Genomic DNA, 25408 nt, shown 5'->3' with positions numbered 1-25408 from the left:
TGGGCTGTGTATCATAATCTTTCAAGCTACCTAATAAGCACTTTGAAAATTAAACAATGCTTTTTCACAAAACATTAGTTTGTTTTCAGATATCACATTTTAATTCTTCTGAATTTCAAGTCACACTAAATGCAAGTATAAAGTTTAATTTTAGCGAAAAAAAAAAAGAACACAGGTTTAAAAACCTCTTCAATTATTTCACTAATCTTTACTGAATGTCTACCTTCTGAAAGGCACTGTGCTGAACACTAGAAATACAAGAGTCAATGAGACAGTCTCTGTCCTCAGAGAACACCCAGTCTAGAGAAAAAGACACAAATAAATAGGTTACTTCAATACTCTATGATATATGCTAAAAAAGAGATTAAACGCAAAAATTTCCAATCTGCATCACTCTGGATAATGGTAATAACAGATGAATGACCCTCAGTAACTTTCCATGTTCATAATGACTAGCTATCATGCCATGTTCTTTCTGTAGTTTTACAGATTTACTCCTCACAGTAATCATTGGTTCTGTTTCACAGATGAGGAAAGTGAAGCTCAGAGTGGCTAAATAACGTGTCCAAAGTCATACAGCCACCAGAACAAGGCACCCACACTGGAATACAGGTTTGCCTGACTTCGGAGTTTAAGCTCTATTCCATTAACCTATATATTTAAATAAATAAGGTATAAATTAATTCTCACTTAAAAGGAACTTGCAGATAATAGCTTTTTGCTTTTTTTTTTTTGTTTGTTTGTTTGTTTTTTTTAAGCTAAGTCCAAAGAGAAGCAGGTAAATGATCAATTACAGGCATGACTTATTTTATTGCACTTTGCTTTACGGTGCTTTGCAGATACTGAGGTTTTTCCAACTTGAATGTCTGGGGCAACCCTACATCATGTCAGCCTCTTGGCCCATTTTTCCAATCACACGTGCTGGAAATTCATGTCTCTCTGTCATATTTTGGTAATTCTCAACATCTAAACCCTTTTCAATATTATTTTACCTGCTATAGTGATCTGTGATCAGCGATCTTTGATGTTACTACTGTAATCGTTTGGGGGCGCCACAAACTGTGCCCACATTAAGTACTTCATTGATAAATGTTAGGTGTGTTCTGACTGGCAGTCTCTGTCTTCCTCTGTCTCTCTCCCTCTCCTGAGGCTTCCCCATTCTGGAGAGAACAACTATTGCAATTAGGCCAATTAATTAACCTACAATGGCCTCTAAGTGTTCAAGTGAAAGGCAAAGTTGTATGTCTCTCAAGTTTAAGCTTAGTGACTGTGGTATGTCAAAAGCCAAGACAGGCTGAAAGCTAAGCCTCTTGCACCAGTTAGACAAGTTGTAAATACAAAGAAAAAGTTATTGAAGAAAACTAAGAGTGTTACTCCACTGAACACACATACGATAAGAAGGCAAAATAGCATTATTGCTAATATAGAGAAAGTTTAATTGTCTAGATAGAAGCTCAAACCAGGCAAACATTCCTTAAGCCAAAGCCTAGTCCAGATCAAGACCCTAACTCTCTTCAATTTTATTAAAGCTGAGGGAGGTGAAACTGCAAAAGAAAATGCTGAAGCTACCAGAAACTGGCTCATGATGTTTAAGGCAGAAGCCATCTCCAGCAATAAAAATGCAAGGTGAAGCAGCAGATGCTGAGGTTATCTAGATGCTGCAGCAAGTTACCCAGAAGATCTAAGATCACTGATGAAGATGGCTACACTAAGTAACAGATTTTCAATGTAGATCAAATAGCCTCCTATTGGAAGAAGATCCCACTGAGAACTTTCACAGCTAGAGAGGAGAAGTCAACGCCTGATTTCAAAGCTTCAAAGGACAGGCTAATGCAGCTGGTGACTTTAAGTTGAAGCCAGTGTTCATTTACCATTTCAAAAATGCTAGAGCCCTTAAGAATTATGCTAAATCTACTCTGCCTGTGTTCTATTAACGGAAAAACAAAGCCTGAACCATAGCAGCTCTGCAGCATGGTTTACTGAATATTATAAGCCCCTTACTGAGATCCATTGCTCAGAAAAAATGATTCCTCTCAAAATATTACTGGACATTGACAATGCTTCTGATCATCCAAGAGCTCTGATAGAGGTAAACAAGGAGATTAATGTTTCCACGCCTGCTAACACAATATCCATTATGCAGCCTGCAGATCAAGGAGTAATTCTGACTTTCAAGTCTTGTTATTTAAGAAATAAACTTCATAGGGCTATAGCTGCCATAGATAGTGATTCCTCTGATGGAGCTAGGCAAAGTAAATTGCAAACTTTCTGGAAAGGATTCATTCACCATTCTAGATACCTCTAAATACATTTGTGATTCACGGGAAGAGGTCAAAATATAAACATCAGCAGGAGTTTGGAAGAGGCTGATTCCAGCCCTCATGGATGACACTGAGAGGTTCAAGACTTAAGTGGAGGAAGTAACTGCAGACGTAGTGGAAAATAGCAAGAAAACTAGAGGTGGAGCCTAAAGATGTGACTGATTACTGCAATCTCCTGATAAAACTTCAACAGATGAGTAACTGCTTCCTATGGATAAGCAAAGAAAGTAATTTCTTCAGATGGAGTCTACTCCTGGTAAAGATACTGTGAACATTGTTGAAATAACAACAAATTTTTTTTTCAACTTCTATTTTAGATTCAGGGGGTACATGTGCAGTACCTGGGTATATTTCATGATGATGAGGTTTGGGGTATGAATGATTCCATCACCCAAATCCCCTCCTTATCTCCTACCTCTAGTAGTGCCCAGTGACTATTGTTGCCATCTTTATATTGATGAGTACCCAATGGTTAGCTCGCACTTAAAAGTGAGACCATACAATATTTGGTTTTCTGTTTCTGTGTTAATTTGCATAGGGTAATGGCCTCCAGCTTCCATGTTGCTGCAAAGGGCACGATTTCATTCTTTTTTATAGCTGTGTGGTATTCTACAGTGTATATGTACCACATTTTCTTTATCCAATCCAGCATTGATAAGCACCTAGGTTGATTCCACGTCCTTGCTATTGTGAATAGTGCTGCAATTAACAGGGAAATGCATGTATCTTTTTGGTAGAATAATTTGTTTTCCTTGGGGTATATACCCAGTAATGGGATTGCTGGGTCAAACAGTAGTTATTCTAAATTCTTTAAGAAATCTCCAAACTGCTTTCCACAATGGCCGAACTAATTTACTTCCTCTTTTCTCCACAGCCTTGCCAATATCTGCTGTGTTTTGACTTTTTAATAATATCCATTCTGACTGGTATGACATGATAACTCACTGTGGTTATGATTTGCATTTCTCTGATGATTATCAATGTGGAGTAATTTTTTCATGTTTGTTGAACACTTGAAGGTCTTCTTTTGAAAAGTGTCTGTTCATGTCTTTTGCCCATTTTTAATGGCATTATTTACTTTTTGCCTGTTCAACAGTTTAAGTTCCTTACAGATTCTGGATATTAAACCTTTGTCAAATGCATAGTTAGCAAATATTTTCTCCCATTCTGTAGGTGGGTTTGTTTACTCTGTGGAGATAATTTCTTTTGCTGTTCAGAAGCTCTTTGGTTTAATTAGGTTCCACTTGTCAATTTTTGTTTTTCTTGCAATTGCTTTTGAGGACTTAGGCATAAATCCTTTCCCATGGTCAATGCCCAGATAAAATTATGTTCCCAGCTTTTTTTTTTTCCAGGATTCTTACCGTTTGGGGTCTTACATTTAAATCTTTAATCCACCTTGAGTTAATTTTTGTACATGATGAAAGGTAGGGGTCTAGTTTCATTATTCTGCATATAGCTAGCCAATTATACCAGCACCATTAATTGTCTAGGGAATCCTTTCCCCAATGTTTATTTTTGTCAACTTTGTTGAAGACTAGATATCTGTAGATGTATGGCTTTATTTTGTGGTCCTCTATTGTGTTCCATTAGTTTGTGTCTGTTTTTGTACCAGTATCATGCTGTTTTGGTTACTATATCCCTATAGTACAGTTTTAAGTCATGTGGTATGATGCCTCTGGCTTTGTTCATTTTGCTTAAGATTGCTTTGACTATTCAGGTTCTTTTTTGGTTCCATATGAACTTTAGCATAGTCTTTTCCAATTCTGTGAAAAATGACATTGGTAGTTTGATAGGAACTGCTTTGGGCACCATGGCCATTTTAATGACATTGACTCTTCCAATCCATGAGCTGAGAGGTTTTTCCATTTGTTTGTGATTTATTTTAGCAGTGTTCTATAGTTCTCCTTGTAAAGATCTTTCACCTCCCTGGAGAGATGTATTCCTGGGTATTTTTTTGTCTGTGTAGCTATTGCAAATGAGATTACATTCTTGATTTGGTTCTCAGCTTGAACATTATTGGTATATAGAAATGCTGCTGGTTTCTGTATACTGATTTTATATCCTGAAATCTTCCTACAATCATTTATCAGTTCTAACAGCCTTTTGGAGGAGTCCTTAGGGCTTTCTAAGTATAGAATCATATCATCAACAAAGACCAAAAGTTTGACTTCTTTTCCTAACTGGATGCCTTTTATTTCTTTCTCTTGTCTAATTACTGTGGCTAGCACTTCCAGAACTATGTTGAACAATAGTGGTGAGAGTGGGCATCCTTCTCTCGTTCCTGTTCTCAAGGAAATGCTTCCGGTTTTTGCCCATTCCATATGATATTGGCTGTGGGTTTGTCACTGACAGGTCTTGGTATTTTGAGGTATGTTCCTTTGATGACTAGTTTCTTATGAGTTTTTTTTATCATGACAGGATGTTGGATTTTACTGACATCTATTGAGATTATCATATAGTTTTTCTTTTTGTTTATGTGGTGAATCATAATTATTGATTTGTATGTGTTGAACCATCCTTGTATCTGAGGAATAAAGCATATTTCATCATGGTGAATTAACTTTTTGATGAGGATTTTTGCATCTATGTTCATCAGGGATATTGACCTGTAGTTTTCTTTCTTCACTGGGTCTGCCAGGTTTTGGTATCAGGTTGATGCTGGCTTCACAGAAGGAGTTGGTAAGGGGTCCCTCCTCCTCAATTTTTTGAATAGTTTCAGTAGAACACTGCTTTTTTTTTTTTTTTAAGAAAGAGTCTTGCTCTGTAGGCTAGGCTGGAGTGCACTGGCACAATCTCGGCTCACTGCAACCTGTCTCCTAGGAGCAAGCAATTCTGCCTCACCCTCCCAAGTAGCTGGGATTACAGGCATGTGCCACCACACCTGGCTAATTTTTATATTTTTAATAGAGAAGGGGTTTCACCATGTTGGCCAGGCTGATCTCAAATTCCTGACCTCAGGTAATCTGCCTGCCTTGGCCTCCCAGCTTGGATTATAGGTGTGTGCCAGCACGCCTGGCCACCAGCTCGTCTTCATACATCTAATAGAAATCAGCTGTGAATCCATCTGGTCAAGGGCTTTTTTTATGGTTGGTAGGTTTTTCATTATGGATTCAGTTTCAGAACTCAATACTGATCTGTTCAGTGTTTCAATTTCTTCCTGATTCAGTCTTAGGAGACTGTGTATCTAGAGGAAATAGATCGCTTCTAGATTTTCTAGTTTGTATGCACAGAGATGTTCATAATAGTCTCTGAGGATCTTTTTGTATTTCTGTGGGATCAGTTGTAATGCCACTTTTGTCATTTCTGATTGTGCTTATTTGTATTTTCTTTGTTAATCTAGTTAGCACTCTATTGATCCTCTTTATCCTTTCAAAGAACACACTTTTGGTTTTATTATTTGGTTGGATTTTTGGGTCTCAATTTCGTTCAGTTCAGCTCTGATTTTAGTTATTTCTCTTCTTCTTCTGCTAGCCTTGGGGTTAGTTTGTTCTTGCTTTTCCAATTCCTCTAGGTATCAGGTTAGGCCATTGAGATCTAACTTTTTGAGGTAGGTGTTTAGCACTGTATACTTTCCTCTTAACACTACTTTTGCTGCATCCCAGAAATTCTGGTATACTGTGTCTCTGTTTTCAGTTATTTCAAAGAATTTTTATGCTTCTGCCTTGATTTCACTGTTTATCCAAAAGCCATTCAGGAACAAATTGTTTAATTTCCAAGCAATTGTGTGGTTTTGAGAGATCTAACTGGTATTGATTTCCATTTTTATTCAACTGTGGTCCAAGAGTATGGATGATATGATTTCAGTTTTTCTTAATTTATTGAGACTTGCTTTATGCCTGTGCATGTGGTCAATCTTGAAGTACATTCCATGTGCAGATGAGAAAAATGTACATTCTGTGGCTGATGGGGGAGTATTCTGTAGATGTCTATTAGGTCCAACTAGTCAAGTGATGAGTATAAGTCCAGAATTAATTAATTCATTTTCTGACTCATTGATCTGTCTAATGCTGTCAATGGGAGTTGAAGTTTCCCTTTATTATTGTATGGCTAAGTCTTTTCATAGGTCTAGAAGTATTTGTCTTATCAATCTGAGTGCTCCAATGTTGTACATGTACATACTTAGGACAGTTAAGTCTTCTTCTTGAGTTGAATCATTGAGAGGTAGGATTTTATGTAATTTTATGCTGGTAAAATTTTATGTGATTTAATGATTTTATGCAGGTAGGATTCACTATATAATGCCCTTTTTTACTGTTGCTGATTTAATGTCTGTTTTATCATACATAAGAATAGTGACCTCTGCTTTCCCTCCTCATCACCCACCCACCCCTACCATTTGCATGGTAGATCTTTCTCCAACCCTTTAATTTCTGCCTATGGGTGTCATTTCTATGTGAGATGGGTCTCCTAAAGACAGCAGAAGAATAGGTCTTCTTTTTTTATTCCACTCGTCACTCTGTGGCTTTTAAGTGGAGCATTTAGGTCATTTATATTCAAAGTGAATATGGATAGTGAGGTTTTCATCCTATCATGACATTGTTAGCTGGCTGCTTTGTAGTTTCTATTGTGTGGCTGCTTTACAAGGTCTGCAGGCTATATATTTATGTGTGTTTTGTGGTACCAGGTATACTTCTTTTGTTTCTGTGTTAGGACTCCCTTAAGGATCTCTTATAAGGCTGCTCTGGTGGTAACAAATTCCTTTAGAGCCTGCTTGTCTAGGAAAGATTCTATTTCTCCTTCACTTAAGAAACGTAGTTAGGTGGGTTATGAAATTCTCAGTTGGAATTTAAGAATGCTAAAAATAGCCCCCAATCTGTTATGGCTTATAAGGTTAGCCTGATGGGGTTCTCTTTGTATATTACTTGCCCTTTATCTCAAGCTGCCTTTAAGATTTTTTCTTTAGCATTGACTTTGGACAGTTTGGTGACTATATGCCTTGGTGATATTCATTTTGTATAGTATCTTGCAGATGTTTTCTGGATTTCTTTTATATATGGATAGCTACTTCTAACAAGATTAGGAAAATTTCCTGAATTATTCCCTAAAATACTTTTTCCAGGTTGTTTGCTTTTTCTCCTCTCTCAGGAATGCTAAAAATTTGTACACTTGATCACTTTACATAATCCCATATTTATTGAAGATTTTGTTCATTTATTAAAATTATTTTTTATTTTTGTCTGATTGGGTTAGTTCCAAAGACTGGTCTTCAAGCTAGGAAATTCTTTTGTCTCCTTAGTCCAGTCTACTGATAAAGGTTTCAATTGTATTTTGAAATTGCTTAAGTGAGTTTTTCCATTCTGAAAGCTCTGACTGATTTCTTTTTCAGATGTTTATCTCTTCCTTCATTTCCTGGATTGCCTTAGAAGTTTCTTTGTGTTGATTTTCAACTTTGTCTTAGATTTCACTGAGCTTCCTTGCAATCCATAATTTGATTCTTTATCTGTCATTTCTGAGTTTCTATTTTGGTTAGGGCCTATTGCTGGAGATCTAGTGCAATCATTTGGTGGTGTCACTGCATGATGCCAAAATTCTTGCACTGGTTCCTTCTCATCTACAGATGCTGGCACTTCTAATTTTTGTAATTATTTTCATGCAGGTAAGGCTTTTTTCTTTTTCTTTCTTTCCCTATAATGTTATTTTTTTTCTTTCCTTTTTCCTTTTTCTCCCTCCTTAATGAGCGTGACTGTACAGAATTCTAGCTAGGGCTTTTTGGTTTTGCTTCTATAGCCCTACACACTTCTTTTGGCAGGTTTTATATTGGGCAGCAGAGTTTAACCTACAAGTCCATAGATGGTGTAATGGTGCTTATAAAGGTGAAAGCCAGCTGCAGCCAACATGGCTGAGTATATGCTTGATCCTTGTTTACAGGCAGAAGCTCTCTATTGCCTCAGGCAATAAACTTGTTTGTGGAGGGTACAGTGGTCTAAGCTCCCTACTCAGCCACAGGAGGAAGGGGGAGCACTAAGAACAGGGCCAAACAGAGCCGGTTGACCTACAGATCCATTGATGGCAAGCATAGACACAAGTGCCAAGGGAGAATCCAGAGGGCAGCCACCAAGCACACAAGATTGGCCTAGGCATGAAGCTGGGAAACAATCTGGGCTCCATGTTCTCTACACAGGAATAGGGGAAGGCTTAAACTTCTAATCTAGAAGAACTGCCATTCCAGATGCTTGGAAATCTGCCTGGGCACAGAACAGAGACGGTCCTCTTAAACTGCAATCTAAGTCCAGGAAAGATGGGGTGGCTCAGGCTGCTGAACCAGACAAGCAGGTGCTTTGAATGCCTGGAGATCTGCCTGGGCATGGAGCAGAAAGCCTCACTGCACCAGGATCTATGTCCAGTGGTGGGGGTGGCGGGGGGTGGGGGTTGGCTCAGGCTGCTGGTCCAGGCAGATGGGCACTCCAAATGTCTGGATTTCTGATTGAGGGTAGAGCAGACAGGGCCCTGTCATACCTCAGTATCAGTAGAACAGAGTGGGACACCCGGCAATGGCACACGTGGATCAGTTCCAGGTTGCCAAGCTGGCCTTGGCTGCAAGTCTTGCTGCCCAGGAGAAACTGCAACTTAGCAGCTCTCCTCCTGCCCCGGGCTTGCAATGGAGGAAAGCCCAGTTCTAGCCCTACAGCTGAGATGCTTTCCACAGTTCTGGTTATGAAAGCCCCTACCTCACTCCAGAGTATGTGCTCTAATCTCTGGACCAAATTTGAAATGCCTGCATGGCCATGCTGCTGAGTCACCAAGGAATGGCTAGCTTCATATGTGCCTGGATTAAAAATGGTGTCCTGTTCTCCAACCCAGGTCTGGGAAAATGTCTGCAGCTTTTCACAATGTCTGTCCCTCAAGTGTCCCAACTCTCTTCCCAAGTTAGCTGCAGGGCTTTGGAGAAACAAAGTGTTCTCCCTCAGACTGGGTTACTCAGATCCTCAGTGGAAAGGTGAGACATAGAGAGAGGCTTCCTGCCTTTCTCATGTACTGGGGCTTCACTCACTTTTATCAACTGGATGCTATCACAGGGGCTGTGTGCCAGTGTTCTCTTCAGGATCTGGGGCGTCCTTCACAATTCTGGTGAATTCCTGTTTTCCTTCTTGAATTTAGGCTCAGAGAGTTGATCTTTATGTACTATCATGCTATTTCCAAGTGACTGAGGCATGCTGAAACTCTCTAATCATCCATCTTAGACTGTGCTTTTACTTCAGAACTTAGAATATTACATAAACTTAGTTGATAAAGCAGCGGCAGGGTTTGACTCCGATTTTGAAAGAAGTTCTACTGTGGGTAAAATGCTATCAAACAGCATCACATGCTACAGAGAAATCTTTTGTGAAAAGAAGAGTCCATCACTATGGTAAACTTCATTGTTGCCTTACTTTTAGAATTTGCCACAGCAACCTCAACCTTCAGCAGACACTACTCTGATAAGTGAGCAGCCATCAACATCAAAGCAAGACCCTCTTTCAACAAAGAGATTACAACCCATTGAAGGCCCAGATGTTCCTTAGCGTTTTTTAAAGTATTTTTCAATTAAGATATGTACATTTTTAGACAAAATTATATTGCACACTTAATAGACTATAGGGTAAATGTAACTTTTAAATGCACTGGGAAATCAAAACAATTTGTATGACTTGCTGTATGACGATATTCACTGTATTGCGGTGGTCTGGAATCAAACCTGTGACATCTCTGAGGCATGCCTGTATATTTACAGAGTACTAACATGTTTTCCAAAAGGGAAGTTGTCAAAATCAATAGCAGATACGATTGTCTTTGAGCCTACAAAAGTAAGTACTGAAATGCAAATCAAAAGAATATATCCCTATTAGTTAAGAATATATCCCAGTTAACAAAGAGTTATCTTCCACATGATACAGAGGCATAAACAATCCCTCTTCCCAAAGAAAGAATATGGAAAGCTTTCTCCTTTAAGTAAAAAATAAATAACTCATTTGAAAAAAAAAAAATCCTGGCTGGGAAAGTGGCTCATATCTGTAATCCCAACACTTTGGGAAGTTGAAGTGGGCAGGCTGCTTGAGTCTACAAGTTCAAGATCAGTCTGAACAACATGGCAAAACCCCATCTCTTCAAAAAATACAAAAAAATTAGACAAGTGTGGTGGCGCGTACCTGTAATCCCAGCTGCCCAGGAGGCTGAGATAAAAGGACAGATCACCTGTGCCTGGGATATTGAAGCTGCAGTGAGCCATAATCACGTCACTGCTTTCCAGCATGGGCAACAAAGTGAGACCCTGTTTTAAAAAAGAAAACAAAGGCTAGGCGTGGTGGCTCACACCTGTAATCCCAGCATTTTGAGAGGCCAAGATGGGTGGATCACGAGGTCAGGAGTTTGAGACCTGCCTGGCCAACATAGTGAAACCCCATCTCTACTAAAAATACAAATTAGCCAGGCATGGTGCCAGGCACCTGTAATCCCAGCTACTTGGGAGGCTGAGACAGGAGAATCACTTGAACCCCGGAGGCGGAGGTTGCAGTGAACCGAGACCGCACCACTGCACTCCAGCCTGGGTGACAGTGCAAGACTCCATCTCAAAAAAAAGAGAAGAAAAGAAATACTGGTTATCACATATAATTTGAAATACTTCAGACTACCTGACATTAACAATGTCAGGTTACTTGTGGCATTGTGTTACAAAGCATCCAAGAAGGCTTCACAGCAAGAGAACACTTCCTCAGTAAAAGGTTTCTAAGTAAAGAGATGCATCCTCTTTTTTTGCAGTACTGCCACGTTACACAACTGTAAAAGATAATATTTATATTTTTATCTTCTACTCTGTCTCCATAGACCACAAAGTGAATGGTGTCCCCTGGAATTGGCCAATATGAACTACAAGCCTTTCCCAATGCTTTATGGAAATATGCTACCCAAATATATGCTGAATATTTAAGTTATTTGTGGATGAAATATATAGACTGGGATATGCTTTTAAATACTATACAAAAATAAGTTGGAGAAAGGATAAAATAAGAATGGTGGAATTTTAATAATTGTTGAAGCTGAGTGACAGGCATATGAGGGCTCATTATATTGTTCTTTGTATCTTTGTGTTTGAAAAGCTCCATAATCAAAAGTTTAAAAAAAGACACACTGTCCATGGCATGATTTACAAAAAGTTTAAATAGTAACATCTGAGAAACCTTAAGAAAATGGTGATATATAATTGTGACGTCAACGAAGCAAAAAAGACCAGACTTGGGCTTATTTAAGAGGTCATATTTAAATCTCAATACTAAACGCTATCTACCAGGTCAGTGTCTATCAGAGGTAATATGGTAGAGACTGAATAAATTATCCCTACTTAATTTTTCATGAGCATCTACGAAACATTTGCAATTGCCAGAGGCAAAAATTAGATTAAGAAATATCATTGTATTCCAACTCTCACAAAACATCAAAAACAACATCCTAGAACAAACACAGAAGCATCATCAAAGTCCCACAGATTCTACACCCCACAACAGAAACTACTAAAGCACAGACGTAGTGAGTGCACGTTCAACCTCTCAGGGAATTCTGATATCAAACAACAATCTGCAGAAGAGCAAGCCTAGAAGTCCTTCCCTGTGAGTGGCAAACACTACAGCAGATGAGCATGCAGCACAAGTGCTCACGTAAGAAGGAAAGCTCAGGAAGAGACCACAAAGAGACTGCCACTAAGAGTCTTTGCTGTTTTGCCAAGACAGTGTGCCCTTCTGATTTCTTCTACATGCACAGCTACAGTCACCTGTAACAAACAGGAAGTACAGTATTTATGTATTTAAGGTTCTCAGGGTAGCCCTAAGGATTGAAAAAGAGACCTAATGAAAGAAAACACAAACATGCATCTGAAAAGTCAGAAATAAAAGGTTTCCATCGTAAATAATTCTTCCCCATGAAAAACAGACAAATCAACAAAAAGCCTCTTTTTGCTAATGGCAGAATCTAAAAAAATGCCAATAAAGTTCTATCAATAGGCTTTATCAGACTCTTAAAAGCTGCTTTCCCAGAGAAAAAACAGGCAAACAAACAAAAACACATTTTAAATGGTTTTTCTGTCAGTATAAAAGGTATGCAAAATAGGTGTAAAGAACTCATGACAGAATAAAATGCCTTATATCCTTTTTCATCCGTCTGTTCATAAATTATAAATAGTAAATTTTCCTCTAAGACTAAAGAGAGAGCCCATTTTCCATTCTTTATTTTTTATTTTAAAAATAAAAATTTAAAAGTTGGTCTGGGAAAAAAACTTAATAAGAATAAAACCCTACATAATATATCTTTCTACACACTCAATTTTCAAATATATCCAAATAGTCTTCATTTTAAAAGGATCAAAATAATTACTTACCATCCAAAGCAAAAAAGTGCAAGATAAAGGCCCAAAAGGGTAGCAACTACATGTCTTATAAAAGAGCTAGTTTTGCTTGAATGTAGATAAGTTCGAAACCAAATGGCTGCTAGCAAGGCAAAGAGTTGGCACACTACAAAGTTGACCTGTAAAGAAAAATTAAAATTTTATATTAGCAACACAGGCCTGAATTTTTCATTTCATGTTACATTGAAATTCTCAGGAAAAAAAACCACTAAAGTTATACAAAAATTAAGATTTTTCAAGTACACAAACCAAAAACGAAAATTAAGGGAAATCGCAAGGATGAACCTCAAGTTCCAAGTGATGGGCCAATGCCCACCAATATGGTCTCTGCTACACCTGGGAGGGGACAGGTATGGCCACGTGCGGAGAGGTGTAGAAGGACACCTGGAAGAATCTGGTTGACACTGGTTTGCAGACACATAAACAAAAAGCCCAGAGCACCTATGGGTTAAGGGGAAGAGAAACTTGTTTTAATGACTGAGGGAACCCTGTAACTGGTGAAAAAGAAGATCACTACATTTCTTCACAAAAGCTCCAGGAGAGGCAAAGTCCCCAAGCTCCCTGAGACTATTAAGGGCACCAGGGGGCTTGGAGGATCTGGTGGGATGCAGGACCGCCTGTGGCAATGGGAGTAAAGGAGAGTCTATGGTGACCTAAACAACACCACTGTGAACAGTGGGAACCTGCAGCTGAGCTCCAAGGCATCTGAAGGACTGGCTCCCAAGGGAAAGGAATGAATCAGATAAGGGACAAAGTAGCTTTCAGAAAGCTCAAGTCCACTAACCTCAGTTTTTAAATTTACTCATAGTTCACTAGGAACTAAACTGTTCTTGACTTACAGAAGTGAAATACACTTTGGTAAGATTGCTGCTGCTCTTTTCCCTCCAAGCAAAAAGGCTGAGAATAAGAATCTCTCATGACATGTAAAGACTGGAGAAAAATCTCCATATCCTTTTTTTTTTTTTTTTTTTAAAAGACAGGGTCTTGCTCTGTATCCCAGGTTAGACTAGAGTGGTGCAACCACAGCTCACTGCAACCTCCACCTCCCAGGATGAAGCAATTCTCCCACCTCAGCCTTCTGAGTAACTGGGACTACAGGCACACACTACCATGCCAGGCTAATTTTTGCATTTTTTTGTAAAGACATGTTTTCACTATGTTGCTCAAGCTAGTCCGGAACTCCTGCACTCAAATAATCTGCCTGCCTCTGCCTCCCAAAGTGCTGGGATTATTGGCATGAACCATCACACCTGGCCAAAGTCTCCATTTCTCTCTTATGAAACATATTCTAATAGAATCTTAGGAATAGTAGGTCTTAAAGTCTATAAATAAAAGAAAAAAATCCATTGACGTTAGGAACTTGCAAAAACATACATAAGAAAACAATCAGTGTTTCAGGCACCTACATTGTGAAGAAATCACACTATCTACATGTAGCTATTTTGATAGGCCCATAGAGATATCTCTGCCTAAAGACACAGACAAGTATGTTCTCTTTCTCACATTTCAAGGAGAATAAGAGTTGAACATTATTGTACATTGTCTAAGAAGCAACTGCTCTTTAAAACAGACTCAATAAAAGCAAAATGTCTTTCCAAAAGGTTCTAATATTTTTTGCCTTCTAAAGGGTTCCAACAGCATTTTTTAAAATTAAGCAAAAAGTAAACAGAACGGAAAAATTAGTATTCTTCATATTAACTACTCACATCTACATGGCTTCTTACAGTTTAAAACTTTGCTTCAAAGAGCTCTTATTTCTTTTTTTCAGATAGCTACTAATTCACAAAAATTTCCTGAGCATCTACTATGGGCAAATATGGTAAATCTAAAAAATCTTCCATGGGTCCCGGCCATAGTTCTGGATGACTTTAGAACCTAATAGAAAACAAACATATACAGAAGGAACATCAACCCAACATTAGAGCCTTCTTAACAGTTATGTAGAACATCCTTTAAGATACTACAAAGGAAAGAGCCTTAAGGGGTGCATGCCATGAAGGAGGTGAGGAGTGAGCTGGGTGGACAGCGCTTCCCAGTCCCGCTGATCTCGACAACCATCGGAGGGGCAGCTTCCCCTCCCCCTTTCCACAGCTGTCTATTCTTATACTACAAAACAAAGTATGATTCTTTCTAAGCATCTGAGGACAACACACATACAGAATTTTACAGAATATTTGAAATCATCTCTCTTCAACATTATCATCTTTCAGATAAAGAAAATGAGATCAGGCCTCACTCTGGACACTCATTCAAAATCTTTGGGAGGATAGGCCCAAAAATACGTATAAAAAATAAAATGAAAACACAAGTTCTTATCATCCTCAAGGTGTGAGAAGCAATGTGTTGGACAGTAGGAAAGGGCATCTGAAGGAAGAAAACAACATGAAGGAAGCACTAGGACATGAAAGCGCGAATGCACAGCATGCCAGGGATCACGAGAGATGAGGCTGGAAGCAAGTAGTTCAGAAGTGAGGGTTTTGCATGCCATGCCAAGGTATTTGAGCCCAGAGTGATGACAAAACCATGGAAGATTTTTAAAACAAGGAAGCGATGAGATTGACCCTCCACCTCTACAGTGGAAGGAAGGGATGACACATGGAGTATGCGAGAGCAGGCTGGAAGCTGCCTTTCCAGTCCGCTTGAGAAAGGAGGACCTGGAGCTGCCAGGGAATAGAGGAAGTGACCAATTCGAAGAGCACCTGGCGTTGGACCTGTCAGGACTAGTAACCAGATGAGGGGATTAAGGAGTGGGAAAACACAACAAGTCGCTGCTGGATGATGACAGTGTTCATCAAAACAGGGAAATAGAGGGAGAAAAAGCAGTTCTAGGAAAGGAATGAACTTCGCCTCAGCTATGCTTAGTGTGAGGGTGCCCAGGGGACATATGTGCACACTCCACACATGGTGTGGGAAGACTGCTCTGGAGCCACCAGGCTGTGAATCTGGGAGTAACAGACACAGCTGAAGGAAAGCTATGGAAAGACAAGACGACATGAGGCAGAATTCTAAAGAGCTGCAACGGACACTTCCAAAGCCAAGTACTAGGAGCCACCAAAGAGCAGTCTTCTGAGAACTGTGAGAATGCGCAGACCTGGGGATGGTGGGTCAAGAAGTAGTGGTCATTGTCTAGCGTCCTAGGGTATAAATTTCAAAACTCACCACATAATTCAGCAACTGCAACTTTATTGATGACCTTAGTGAGAGACAGTCCAGGGCGGAAAGCCATATTTTATAGATGAGGAAACCAAGTTTCAGTGTTTAGGTGATCTATCTAAAGTCATGCAGCTTAATTCACACATTTATCCAGTAACCGTCAGGATAACTATGCAAGAGACACAAAGATGCAGTCCTGCTCTGAAAGAGCAAAGCTAGAGCCCAATTTGTCAAGTGCTAAGACAGAGACCTAGGGAGGGACCCAAAGAAAGGTGCAGCCAATTCCCTGACTGGAGGAAGCCTCCCAAATCTGGTCCTAGGCCTTGTAACTGAGCTAGGAAGGAGAAGAAGGACAGTCAGACTATGGCAGGGCTCTAGGAAAAGGGAGCAGCATAATTCACAGCCAAAAAAATTCTGTAAGACATTAAGACAGGTAAGTCCAGACTGTTACTTCAACAGAAAAGACTAGAATATATACACACCCAGATGTTCAAATAACTGTTTTGAAAGGTCTTAAATGTAAAACTTTCCCAAACAAAACTATCTTAGTCACCCTTCCATGGGTGGGGCAGAGTTGGAGGGCAAATACAAACTGGAGAGGGAGAGGGAGTGAGACAGAATGCGAGTGTGTGCCTCTAAAAGTCAAATGGGAAGTTTTAGCCCTGAAAATGAACACAGATACAGCTTATGTGCTGTACTTCCTGTGCCAGGCATTTCACACTGATTTTCTTACTTAATCCTTAGAAAAATATGTCTTTTCTCCCCATTTTACTCAACCAACTTATGTCCTGAGCTCCATGTCACATATAGTACGAGGTGGTGCCCAGATTCAAACCTGGGCCTGACGACTTGAGGCTGTACTATGACCACCTCTGCTGGGCCAGCCTCTACTTCCAAACAAAGTCTGAAGACCAAACACAATTACCACAAGCAAGACTCCAAAAAAGATGCTGCCATCTGCCAGATCCTGCCATCCCATTTCATAAAACATCAACAAAAGACTACTTCTCATTTCTAATGAACACAATCTGTTTTGACTTGTTACAGGTCAACTTTTTATACCAGCTTTCTTCTAAATGGAAAGAAATTTAGACCAAAAAGACTTTATGTTGTTCTTTAAAACCAGTTTATTGAAAATATACCTATTCAAATGTCCTAACATTTGAAATGATGTGTCTTCAAATAAGCTGCCTTAAGCAATCTGGCAGTGCCCGGGGTGGTGGTGGGGGAGGCAGAAAGAGAACAGGAAGAAAGAAGCAAGGATGAAAAATCTTACCTAACTGAAAACTTACTTTTGACACACTTCATTTTATAACAAAGAAGACTGTTTTTAAAGCTTACGTATAAAAATATTTATAAAAGCAATAGTTTTAGGTAGATCAGAGAGGATGCCTTTAAGATGCTTATTTTACATAAGGTGGTAAGGAAAGTATTTTCCTCAACACCAAGTGACTTGGTTCAATCTACCAATTAAGTTAGTGTCTAGGGGCACAAGTTGAAAGCCTACTTACTGCTTAGTAATTTATGCCATTTCAAAATAATAGCAACAGGCCAGGCATCGTGGCTCACACCTGCAATCCCAGCACTTTGGGAGGCCAAGGCTAGCAGATCACTTGCAATCAAGAGTCCAAGACCAGCCTGGCCAACATGGTGAAGCCCTGTCTCTTCTAAAAATACAAAAATTAGCCAGGTGTTATGGTGTGCGCCTGTAGTCCCAGCCACTCAAGAGGCTGAGGGAGGAGAATTTCTTGAACCCTTGAGGTGGAGGTTGCAGTGAGCCAATATGTTGCCAGTGCATTCCAGCCTGGACAACACAGCAGGCCTCTGTATCCAAAACAAACAAACAAACAAACAAACACCAAAAATAGCAACAAGATTATTTTAAAGGGCATTCAAAGAAATTTTTAGCGATTCCCCAAAGTAAATTTGTAAAAGCACAGAGTTGTTTAGAAAGCATTTTTCAAAAAGAAAACAACAGACATCATAAAATATGGGTAGAGTTTTACCACATAAAGACTTAAAAACTACATATGGCAAAATGCAATAAAAAATAAAAGACAGGCGGGGCTCAGAGGCTCATGCCTGTAATCCCAGCACTTTGGGAGGCCGAGGCTGGCGGATCACCTGAAGCCAGGTGTTTGAGACCATCCTTGCCAACATAGTGAAACCCTGTCTCTACAAATTAGTCAAGGTTGCAGTGAGCCGTGATCATGCCACTGCATTCCCAGGTGACAAAGAGTGAGAGCCTGTCTCAATTAAAAAAAAAAAAAAAAAAGGAGGGGCAACAGCAACAAGAAAATTAATGCACAAGTCACAAAAAGACACTAAAAAAAAAATTTTTTTTTTTGAGATGGAGTTTTGCTCTTATTGCCCAAACTGGAGTGCAACAACACTATCTTGGCTCACTGCAACCTTCGCCTCCTGGGTTGAAGCAATTCTCCTGTCTCAACTTCCCAAGTAGCTGGGATTAGAGACAGGCACTATCATGTCGTTAATTTTTGTATTTTTAGTAGAGACAGGGTTTCACCATATTAGGCTGATCTTGAACTCCTGACCTCAGGTGTTTGACCACCTCAGCCTCCCAAAGTGCTGGGATTACAGGCATGAGCCACCCAGTGTGAAACTAAAATTAGATTTTTTGTGTGTGGTAAAAAGAATTATATAAATCTGTATGTTTTGATATGGAAGATTACCAAGAAATACTATTAAGTGAAAGGTACAAGTTGCAGAAGAAAAATCCAAACTATGTATATACATTCATTCATTAAACATGCATTTATTCTGTGCTTGTTATGAGCCTACTATGCATTTACTATGTGCTAGACATTAATATAGTCTCCATATAGCACATTTACATATACCGCACTTCACTAATTGTAAGTGCTCAGTAGATACCAGATGTGTACCAGGCAGTGCAGCACACTGTGCTTTACAAGGAGGGGTTCATGTAATCCTCATGGCCATCTTGCACAACCAGGTACCCTTACTCCAGAGCCCACACTAATTCTACTTCCATATGCACAGGCCCAGAAAAACCAGACACTAAACCATTAGACGCTGTCACCTCTAGGAGGAAGGAAGTAATGGAGAACGACAGGGACTTGAAATATTCTAGTATTTCTAATACTGCATGTACAATGAAGCCTCTTGTGCAAACTCCTCCTCTGGTCTACTCCTTCCATCCCTCCCACAGAGAGTAATTACTAGCATTAAGTTTGTTGCAGTATTCTCTTGCATATTTTTATACTTTTGCTACTTGTGTATTTTACATATTGTATTGCTTTGAATATTTTAAACTATAAAAATGGTGTAAAACTGAATGTAAGCTTCTGCAATTTTTTTCACTTAATATTACGTTGCTAACATTTATCTATGTTGATACACATAGCTTTACCTTATTTACTTACCTTGTGTATTATATTTCATTGTATAACTACCCAGAGCAGAACTTCCAAGTCAAGCAACATCCACTTGACTAAGTACTGCTAACCTGCTCTCCAAATTAAGTATTTATGAGCAATGTGAGTTCCACTGCTCCATATTCTTGACAACAATTGGTATTGTCAGACTACTAATTTTTGTCAAACTAACAAATGTAAAACATTATTTCTCTATTTTTAAATGTGTATTTCCCCTGATTACAGCCAGGATGAACATTTTTTGTATGTCTACTGGACATTAACTTTCCCTTTATATCCTTTGCCCATTATTCTATCAGCTTGTCTTTTTCTCATTGATTTACTTAAAAAGAATTCTTTATATATCTGAAATTGATCTTTTGCAAATAACATCTCTCTCAGTCTATGGCTTAGTCTTGCATCTTTGTTTATGGTGTCTTTTCCAATAGTGATTTCCTCTATGTTCTGTGAGCTCTTTAGCTTTTTATTTTTGCAGTATACATACAACTGTATTACATGAATACATGGACACATATCAATGTATTTCTCAGGTTAGGTTTTTTAAAAGAACAGAAAATAGTTCAAGCATAATTGTATCATTGAGGAAGAGAAACCAGGAATTCTGAATTTTCCACTTACAGCATTAAAACATTTATCTATACCTATTTCCTAGTTAAACCAAATACCTTAGTGCTCCCAGTGCTAACATTTTCCATTTCTATGTAATAAATTTTATTACATTGCACAAACCTAAGCTATCCTCAATGCTCATGTGGGATCAGCGTCATCTCTACTTTAAAAGGAAACAGCAAGTATGGCAAATATGGGACCTCAAACTCTGCGATCTCCATCTTACACTTTTTCCTTTTTAGTTCCAAAGTTGAACCTGATCTTACCATTTTTTAAATTTTTGCTAAGGGTGCTTACACTTTAATTAATGTGTGATCAAAAAATACAAAAATCTTATTCAAAAATCTACATTCTGTCTCTACAATAGATTGTATATTTTCTCCAGCTTTACATGCTTTAAGTTTCCTCCCTCTTACTACAACATGAGAAAGGAGTTTCTGGGGTATTTAAAATGCATATCAAACCATACACTTATATGTAATTGAGCAATTCTCTGAAAACATCTGCACTGTTCAATATGATAGCCACTAGCCACATGCCCACCAACTGCCACATGTGCCCAACAAAAGTTTGTTAATTACCTCCACATCAGAATTAAGCATTCTACACTAAGCCAAAAATTAACCTAGAATAAATTTGAGGTAAAAAACCTTAAATTTCAAGATAGCTCAAAGTGATTACAATCTTTAACAATTGTTACCAACCACATCTCTACTGATGGAATATAAAATATGTTCTAATTTTTAAAAATAACATAAATGGATTTTGGATAACATATTCTTAACCAGTCCCTACACCAAGGTGAACAGCCAGTCTTTGTGAAACCCTGCGTTGAGGGAAGAGGAGTGGGGAGGCGTAAAGTATACAACCTGACGCCAAAGATCAAAGTGTATATCAAAGTTCTAAATGCACATCAAACTATACACTTACTGCTGAGCAATTTTCTGAACAGGTCTGCACTGTTCAATATAATAGTCACTGGCCTCATGTGGCTATGAGCACTTATATGAGGCTATTCCAAATTGAGGTGTGTTTTAAATGCTAAATACTCACCAGACTAGGAAGACATAGTACAGACAGAACAACCTTCAGTTTCAAGGGCCCTGTGTTGGAATCTATCTGTGGAAGTTTAGCTGGGTAATAATCATTTGACAGCTAGTTAGAAACAGATTCCTGGATTCTAGCTCCATAACTTTTTATTCCCCAAGTTTGAAATGGGACCTTGAATTCTTTTTTTGTTTGTTTGTTTTAATGTCCCAAGTAAAACTCAGGTGCAGCTATGTTTGGAAAACAAATGTCCTCATCAACCAACCTCACAGCCACAAACCAACTTCAAAGTTAAGCAGAGATGATAGGGCCCAAAGGCAAAGGAAAGAACCACTTTTTACATCTTTATGAGATAAAACAAATTAAAGCCAAATAGGTCACCATTATACACCTATGAGATTGCTAAAATTTTAGTCTCACAGTACAAAATGTAGACTACAATGTAGAGCAATAGGATTTCTCATACATGGTCAACAAGTGCTTTAGAAAAAAGTTCAGTATTTTCTTACAGGATTGAATATAGTTCTATCCGTGATGGAGTACCCCAATACCCATGTGTTTAAATGGGGACTAGGAGAGGCATGTACAAGAATGTTCAATATGTTGTTCATAATAGCCAAATGCCAAGGAAAAATAAAACTTTTAGCAGCAAAATGGCTAAATATATTTTGATATACTTGTACAACGGAAAACTACACAGAACAATGAGATGAAGGAACCATAACTTCTAGAAGAAACCATATATCTCAAGTCAATTCAGAGGAATACATACAACATACAAATGAATTTCACACAAAAAGTTCCAAAAAGCAAGCAATAAACCATATTGTCTGGGAATGCATATATAATTGATAAAACTATAAAGAAGAACATGAAATGACTACCACTGAAGTCACTAAAGTGTTTACCTATGAAGGAAGAGAATGGGTTTTAATTTTGACAGACAACAAATGCATTTTGTGGGTGGGTAATATTTCTACTTTTTGCCCAGGGTGGTTATACGGAACTGACTTTTAGTTTTTTTGTTAAACCTTAATGTATTATTTACAGTAACACTACATACTGTAATAGATACAAAAAATATGTAATGGCTCTAATGAAACAGAAGTTGACATAACTGTCCAAAGCAGATACCCTGCTCAAAGAGCTACACTTGGATAAATGGAAACGCAAAACATTCTTGGATGGGAAGACTCAGAATCATAAAGATGTTAATTTCTCCCTATGTTAATCATTAAATTTAAGTCCATATGATAAAAAATGTCAACAGGATTTTTAAAAAGAAAAATTGATTTTAAAATTAATATAGAAATACAAGCATGTGAGATAGCAGAAAATTTATAATGACTTTCCTTTCAGAGACTAGAACACATTTTTTAAAAGCTGGAACGATGAACAGATGAACAGACAGATCAGTGAAATATATGTAACTAGAATTCCAGTGATAGATCCAAACACATAATGGGCATTCAAAATATAATAAAGGTAATATCTGAAATGTTTTGAGTATAACACTAACTTTGGAAGCAATAAAAAATAATTAGATACAATTTCATCACATAAATACAAAAAATTCCTTCATGGCAAAACACCATAAGCAAAGTCAAAGGACAAACACCAAACTTAAAAGCAACAGTATAAGTTCTACTACCAAGAGCTAATTTCTTTAATCTGTCTAGAGCTCCTACACATCATAATAAGAAGAGTAACCATATAATAGAAAAGTAGGCAGAGCATAGGCATGCTCAGATCTCAGAAAAAGAATCACAAACGATTCATTCATATGAAAAGATGTCCAATCCCTATAATAAGATAAATGGAAATTAAAATCAGAGTAAAATAACATTGTCACCTATCAGAGAGACTTCAGCAGTACTCTACTGTCAAGTATATAAGGAAACAGGCACACTAAACATTGTTGAAGTATTTAATATACACTGACATAACATTAATAGAGGACAATTTGGAAATAGGGAAGACGATGTATTTACATTTAGAAACATATATTGCAACACAGTGATGGTAGAAAAACTGGCAAAGACAGAGACTACTAAAGCATGGTACATTAAATGAATGGAATGAATCCTCTCTAACAATCACAAAAAATGAGGCAGCCCAGTACTAAGTACTAAGATGAAATGATCTTTCAGATACCCCATAGCTGTAATCTTTTTCCTTGGTAAGAGAACCCAGATTTTGTTTAGTAACCAGACCAGGCAGCCATGTGTTTTAATAAAAGTTAGGCTATTCCCTAGTCTCATGGGATGAACAGTGACTGGTCTCAGCCAATCATCACCAATAACTAATTCAAGGAATGCAACTATGCTGCAATTCTGTTCAATGAGAAATGTGGCTGGAGATTATTATCCTCACTCTTAAAAAGGATACAACAAAGATACTTGGTTTTTGCCTATGGACTTTGCCATGTACATGAGACACACTAAAGGGAAAAGGCACCTGGGGATCATCTAGCGGGCAACCTAAGAGGAATAAATAGGAAAGCACAAAGATCACAGGACCCAGGCCTTGACGAGGTTGCTGAGCCACTGAATTAACCAATTTGGAAAGCACACTATCTCTGGATTTCCAATTAGTAATAGACCTCTACTTTAGAATATCTCTGGGAGGATATCAGTAACTGGGAGCAATGGCAGCACCTCAGGGTGGACAATGGGGTAAAAGGGAGACTCATTTCTCATTATTTACCCATCTCCCTTGATATTTTGCAACATGGGCATTTATTATCTACCCCCAAATAGAAGATTTTTTAAAAAATAATACATGCTTGTTTTCAAACTTCCAAACAAAAAACTGAGCACCAGAATTTAGGATAGTAATTACCCCAACTCCCTACACTAAATCTGCTAGTTTCAACCCACTAAATTTTATGCAATGGCAACAACACCTTAAAGGATGCAAGCATTTTCAAACATTTCTAGGTCATTGCCATAGGAAAAAAAAAAAAAACAACACTTTTTCCAAGCATAATGTAAGCAGAAAGTTGGCTCTGCTACTTAGAGCCAACTTTGGTAAGGTAATACAGAATATCTAATCCAAAAAGTATAGCCTCCTCACAGATTATGAAGATGAATTCAAAGCTACCAACTGGGGAAAGTGCTTTTTATAAATCAGCACAAAAATCTATAGATTACCTAGAAAGAATAACACTCTGCACAAAATTCAAACTGAAAACATCCAAAACTGAATTCTTTACTGCACTTGCACCTGACCAATCTCATCATCTTACCAAATCTGCCTCATTTCCTCCTGGATCTCCTATTTTACTTAATGGGGTCACTTCTACCCACCTTCTCAACCTAGAAACTAGAACTTTTATTCATACTTTTTGGGATCCCAAAATACTTTTAAAATAATTTCTGGATGTACTTATATTAAACCATCACTTACTGGTCTATGACTCTAACTTTCCCTTTTGATTATGAGCTTCTAATGGCTTGGGAACAAATTTTATTCATCTGTGCATTCCTACCAATTCCTGAATGGAAGGCCTGGCTCCATCTGTGCTTTTCATTCACTGAAAGGAAAATGGGGGTGAAGGGGAGGGAGCAAGAATCATGCCTCAAGAGTTTGCTTAAAATCTTAAAAAAAAATACCAAAAAATAAAGAACATCAACATATTTAAGAAATTGCATCAACTAACGGGCAAAACAGCCAGCTAACATTAAATGACAGTATCAAACACACATATATTGTTATTAATTTTAAATTTAAATCGACTAAATCCCCCAATCCAAAGACACAGACAGGCAAAAAAAGCCAAGACCCATTGGTATGCTACATCCAGATCCATCTCACATGCAAGGATACATAAAGACTCAAAACAAAGGGATGGTGAAAAATTTACCAACCAAATGGAGAGCTAAAATAAATAAATAGAAAGCAGGAGTTGCAATTTTTGCTGATAAAATAGATTTCAAACCAATAAAGATCAAAAGAAGCAAAGAAGGATATTACATAAAGATAAAAGGATCAATGTAACAAGAAGAGCTAAAGATCCTAAACATATATGCACCCAATACAGAAATACCCAGATATATAAGACTTACAAAGAGACTTGGACCCCCACACAATAATAGCGGGAGACTTCAACATCAATATTAGATAGATCAATGAGACAGAATGTTAACATCGATATCCAGGACTTGAACTCAGATCTGGAACAAGTAGACTTAATTAACATTCATAGAACTCTCCACTTTAAATACACAAAATATACACTCTTATCAGTACTACATCACACGTATTTACAGGTTTAAATGAAATATTGGTTGGCTGCTTGTTAATTATTTTATTCCCTCATTTTTTTTTATGTCTCTATTATTAAACACAATTACAGGCATACCCAGTTTTAGACTGCATTCTAGCCCGGGCAATAAAGCAACACCCCTGTTCTCTCTCCCTCTTCCTCTTCCTCTTTCTTCCTTTCCTGTATTCTTTTTTTTTTTTTTAATTCTTTTTCTTCCTTT

At 38.1% G+C, this 25408-nt stretch overlaps 1 protein-coding gene across 4 annotated transcripts in view; it reads right to left on the bottom strand.

Moving 5' to 3' along the window:
* MBOAT2 (membrane bound O-acyltransferase domain containing 2) overlaps positions 1-25408 on the bottom strand; it is a 139037-nt gene that overhangs the window by 85256 nt on the left and 28373 nt on the right. The window contains exons 1-2 of one of the 4 annotated variants that reach the window (XM_032294195.1): positions 12667-12784; positions 224-300 (exon numbers count right to left, since the gene is read on the bottom strand). The exons of 2 other annotated variants lie outside the window; for them this stretch is intronic. In XM_032294195.1, coding sequence (XP_032150086.1) covers positions 224-300; positions 12667-12669 — 80 coding nt within the window. In that variant the 5' untranslated portion in view covers positions 12670-12784. Of the gene's footprint in view, positions 1-223; positions 301-12666; positions 12813-25408 lie in introns of those variants that run through there. One more of the 4 variants, XM_032294194.1, reaches the window with a different exon arrangement.

The sequence above is a fragment of the Sapajus apella genome, unplaced genomic scaffold, assembly GCF_009761245.1.
Source record: "Sapajus apella isolate SASKATOON/1434 unplaced genomic scaffold, GSC_monkey_1.0 scaffold31, whole genome shotgun sequence".
NCBI lineage: Eukaryota > Metazoa > Chordata > Mammalia > Primates > Cebidae > Sapajus > Sapajus apella.
Note: the sequence above shows the minus strand (reverse complement) of the source record. Positions and strands in the feature narration are given on the sequence as shown.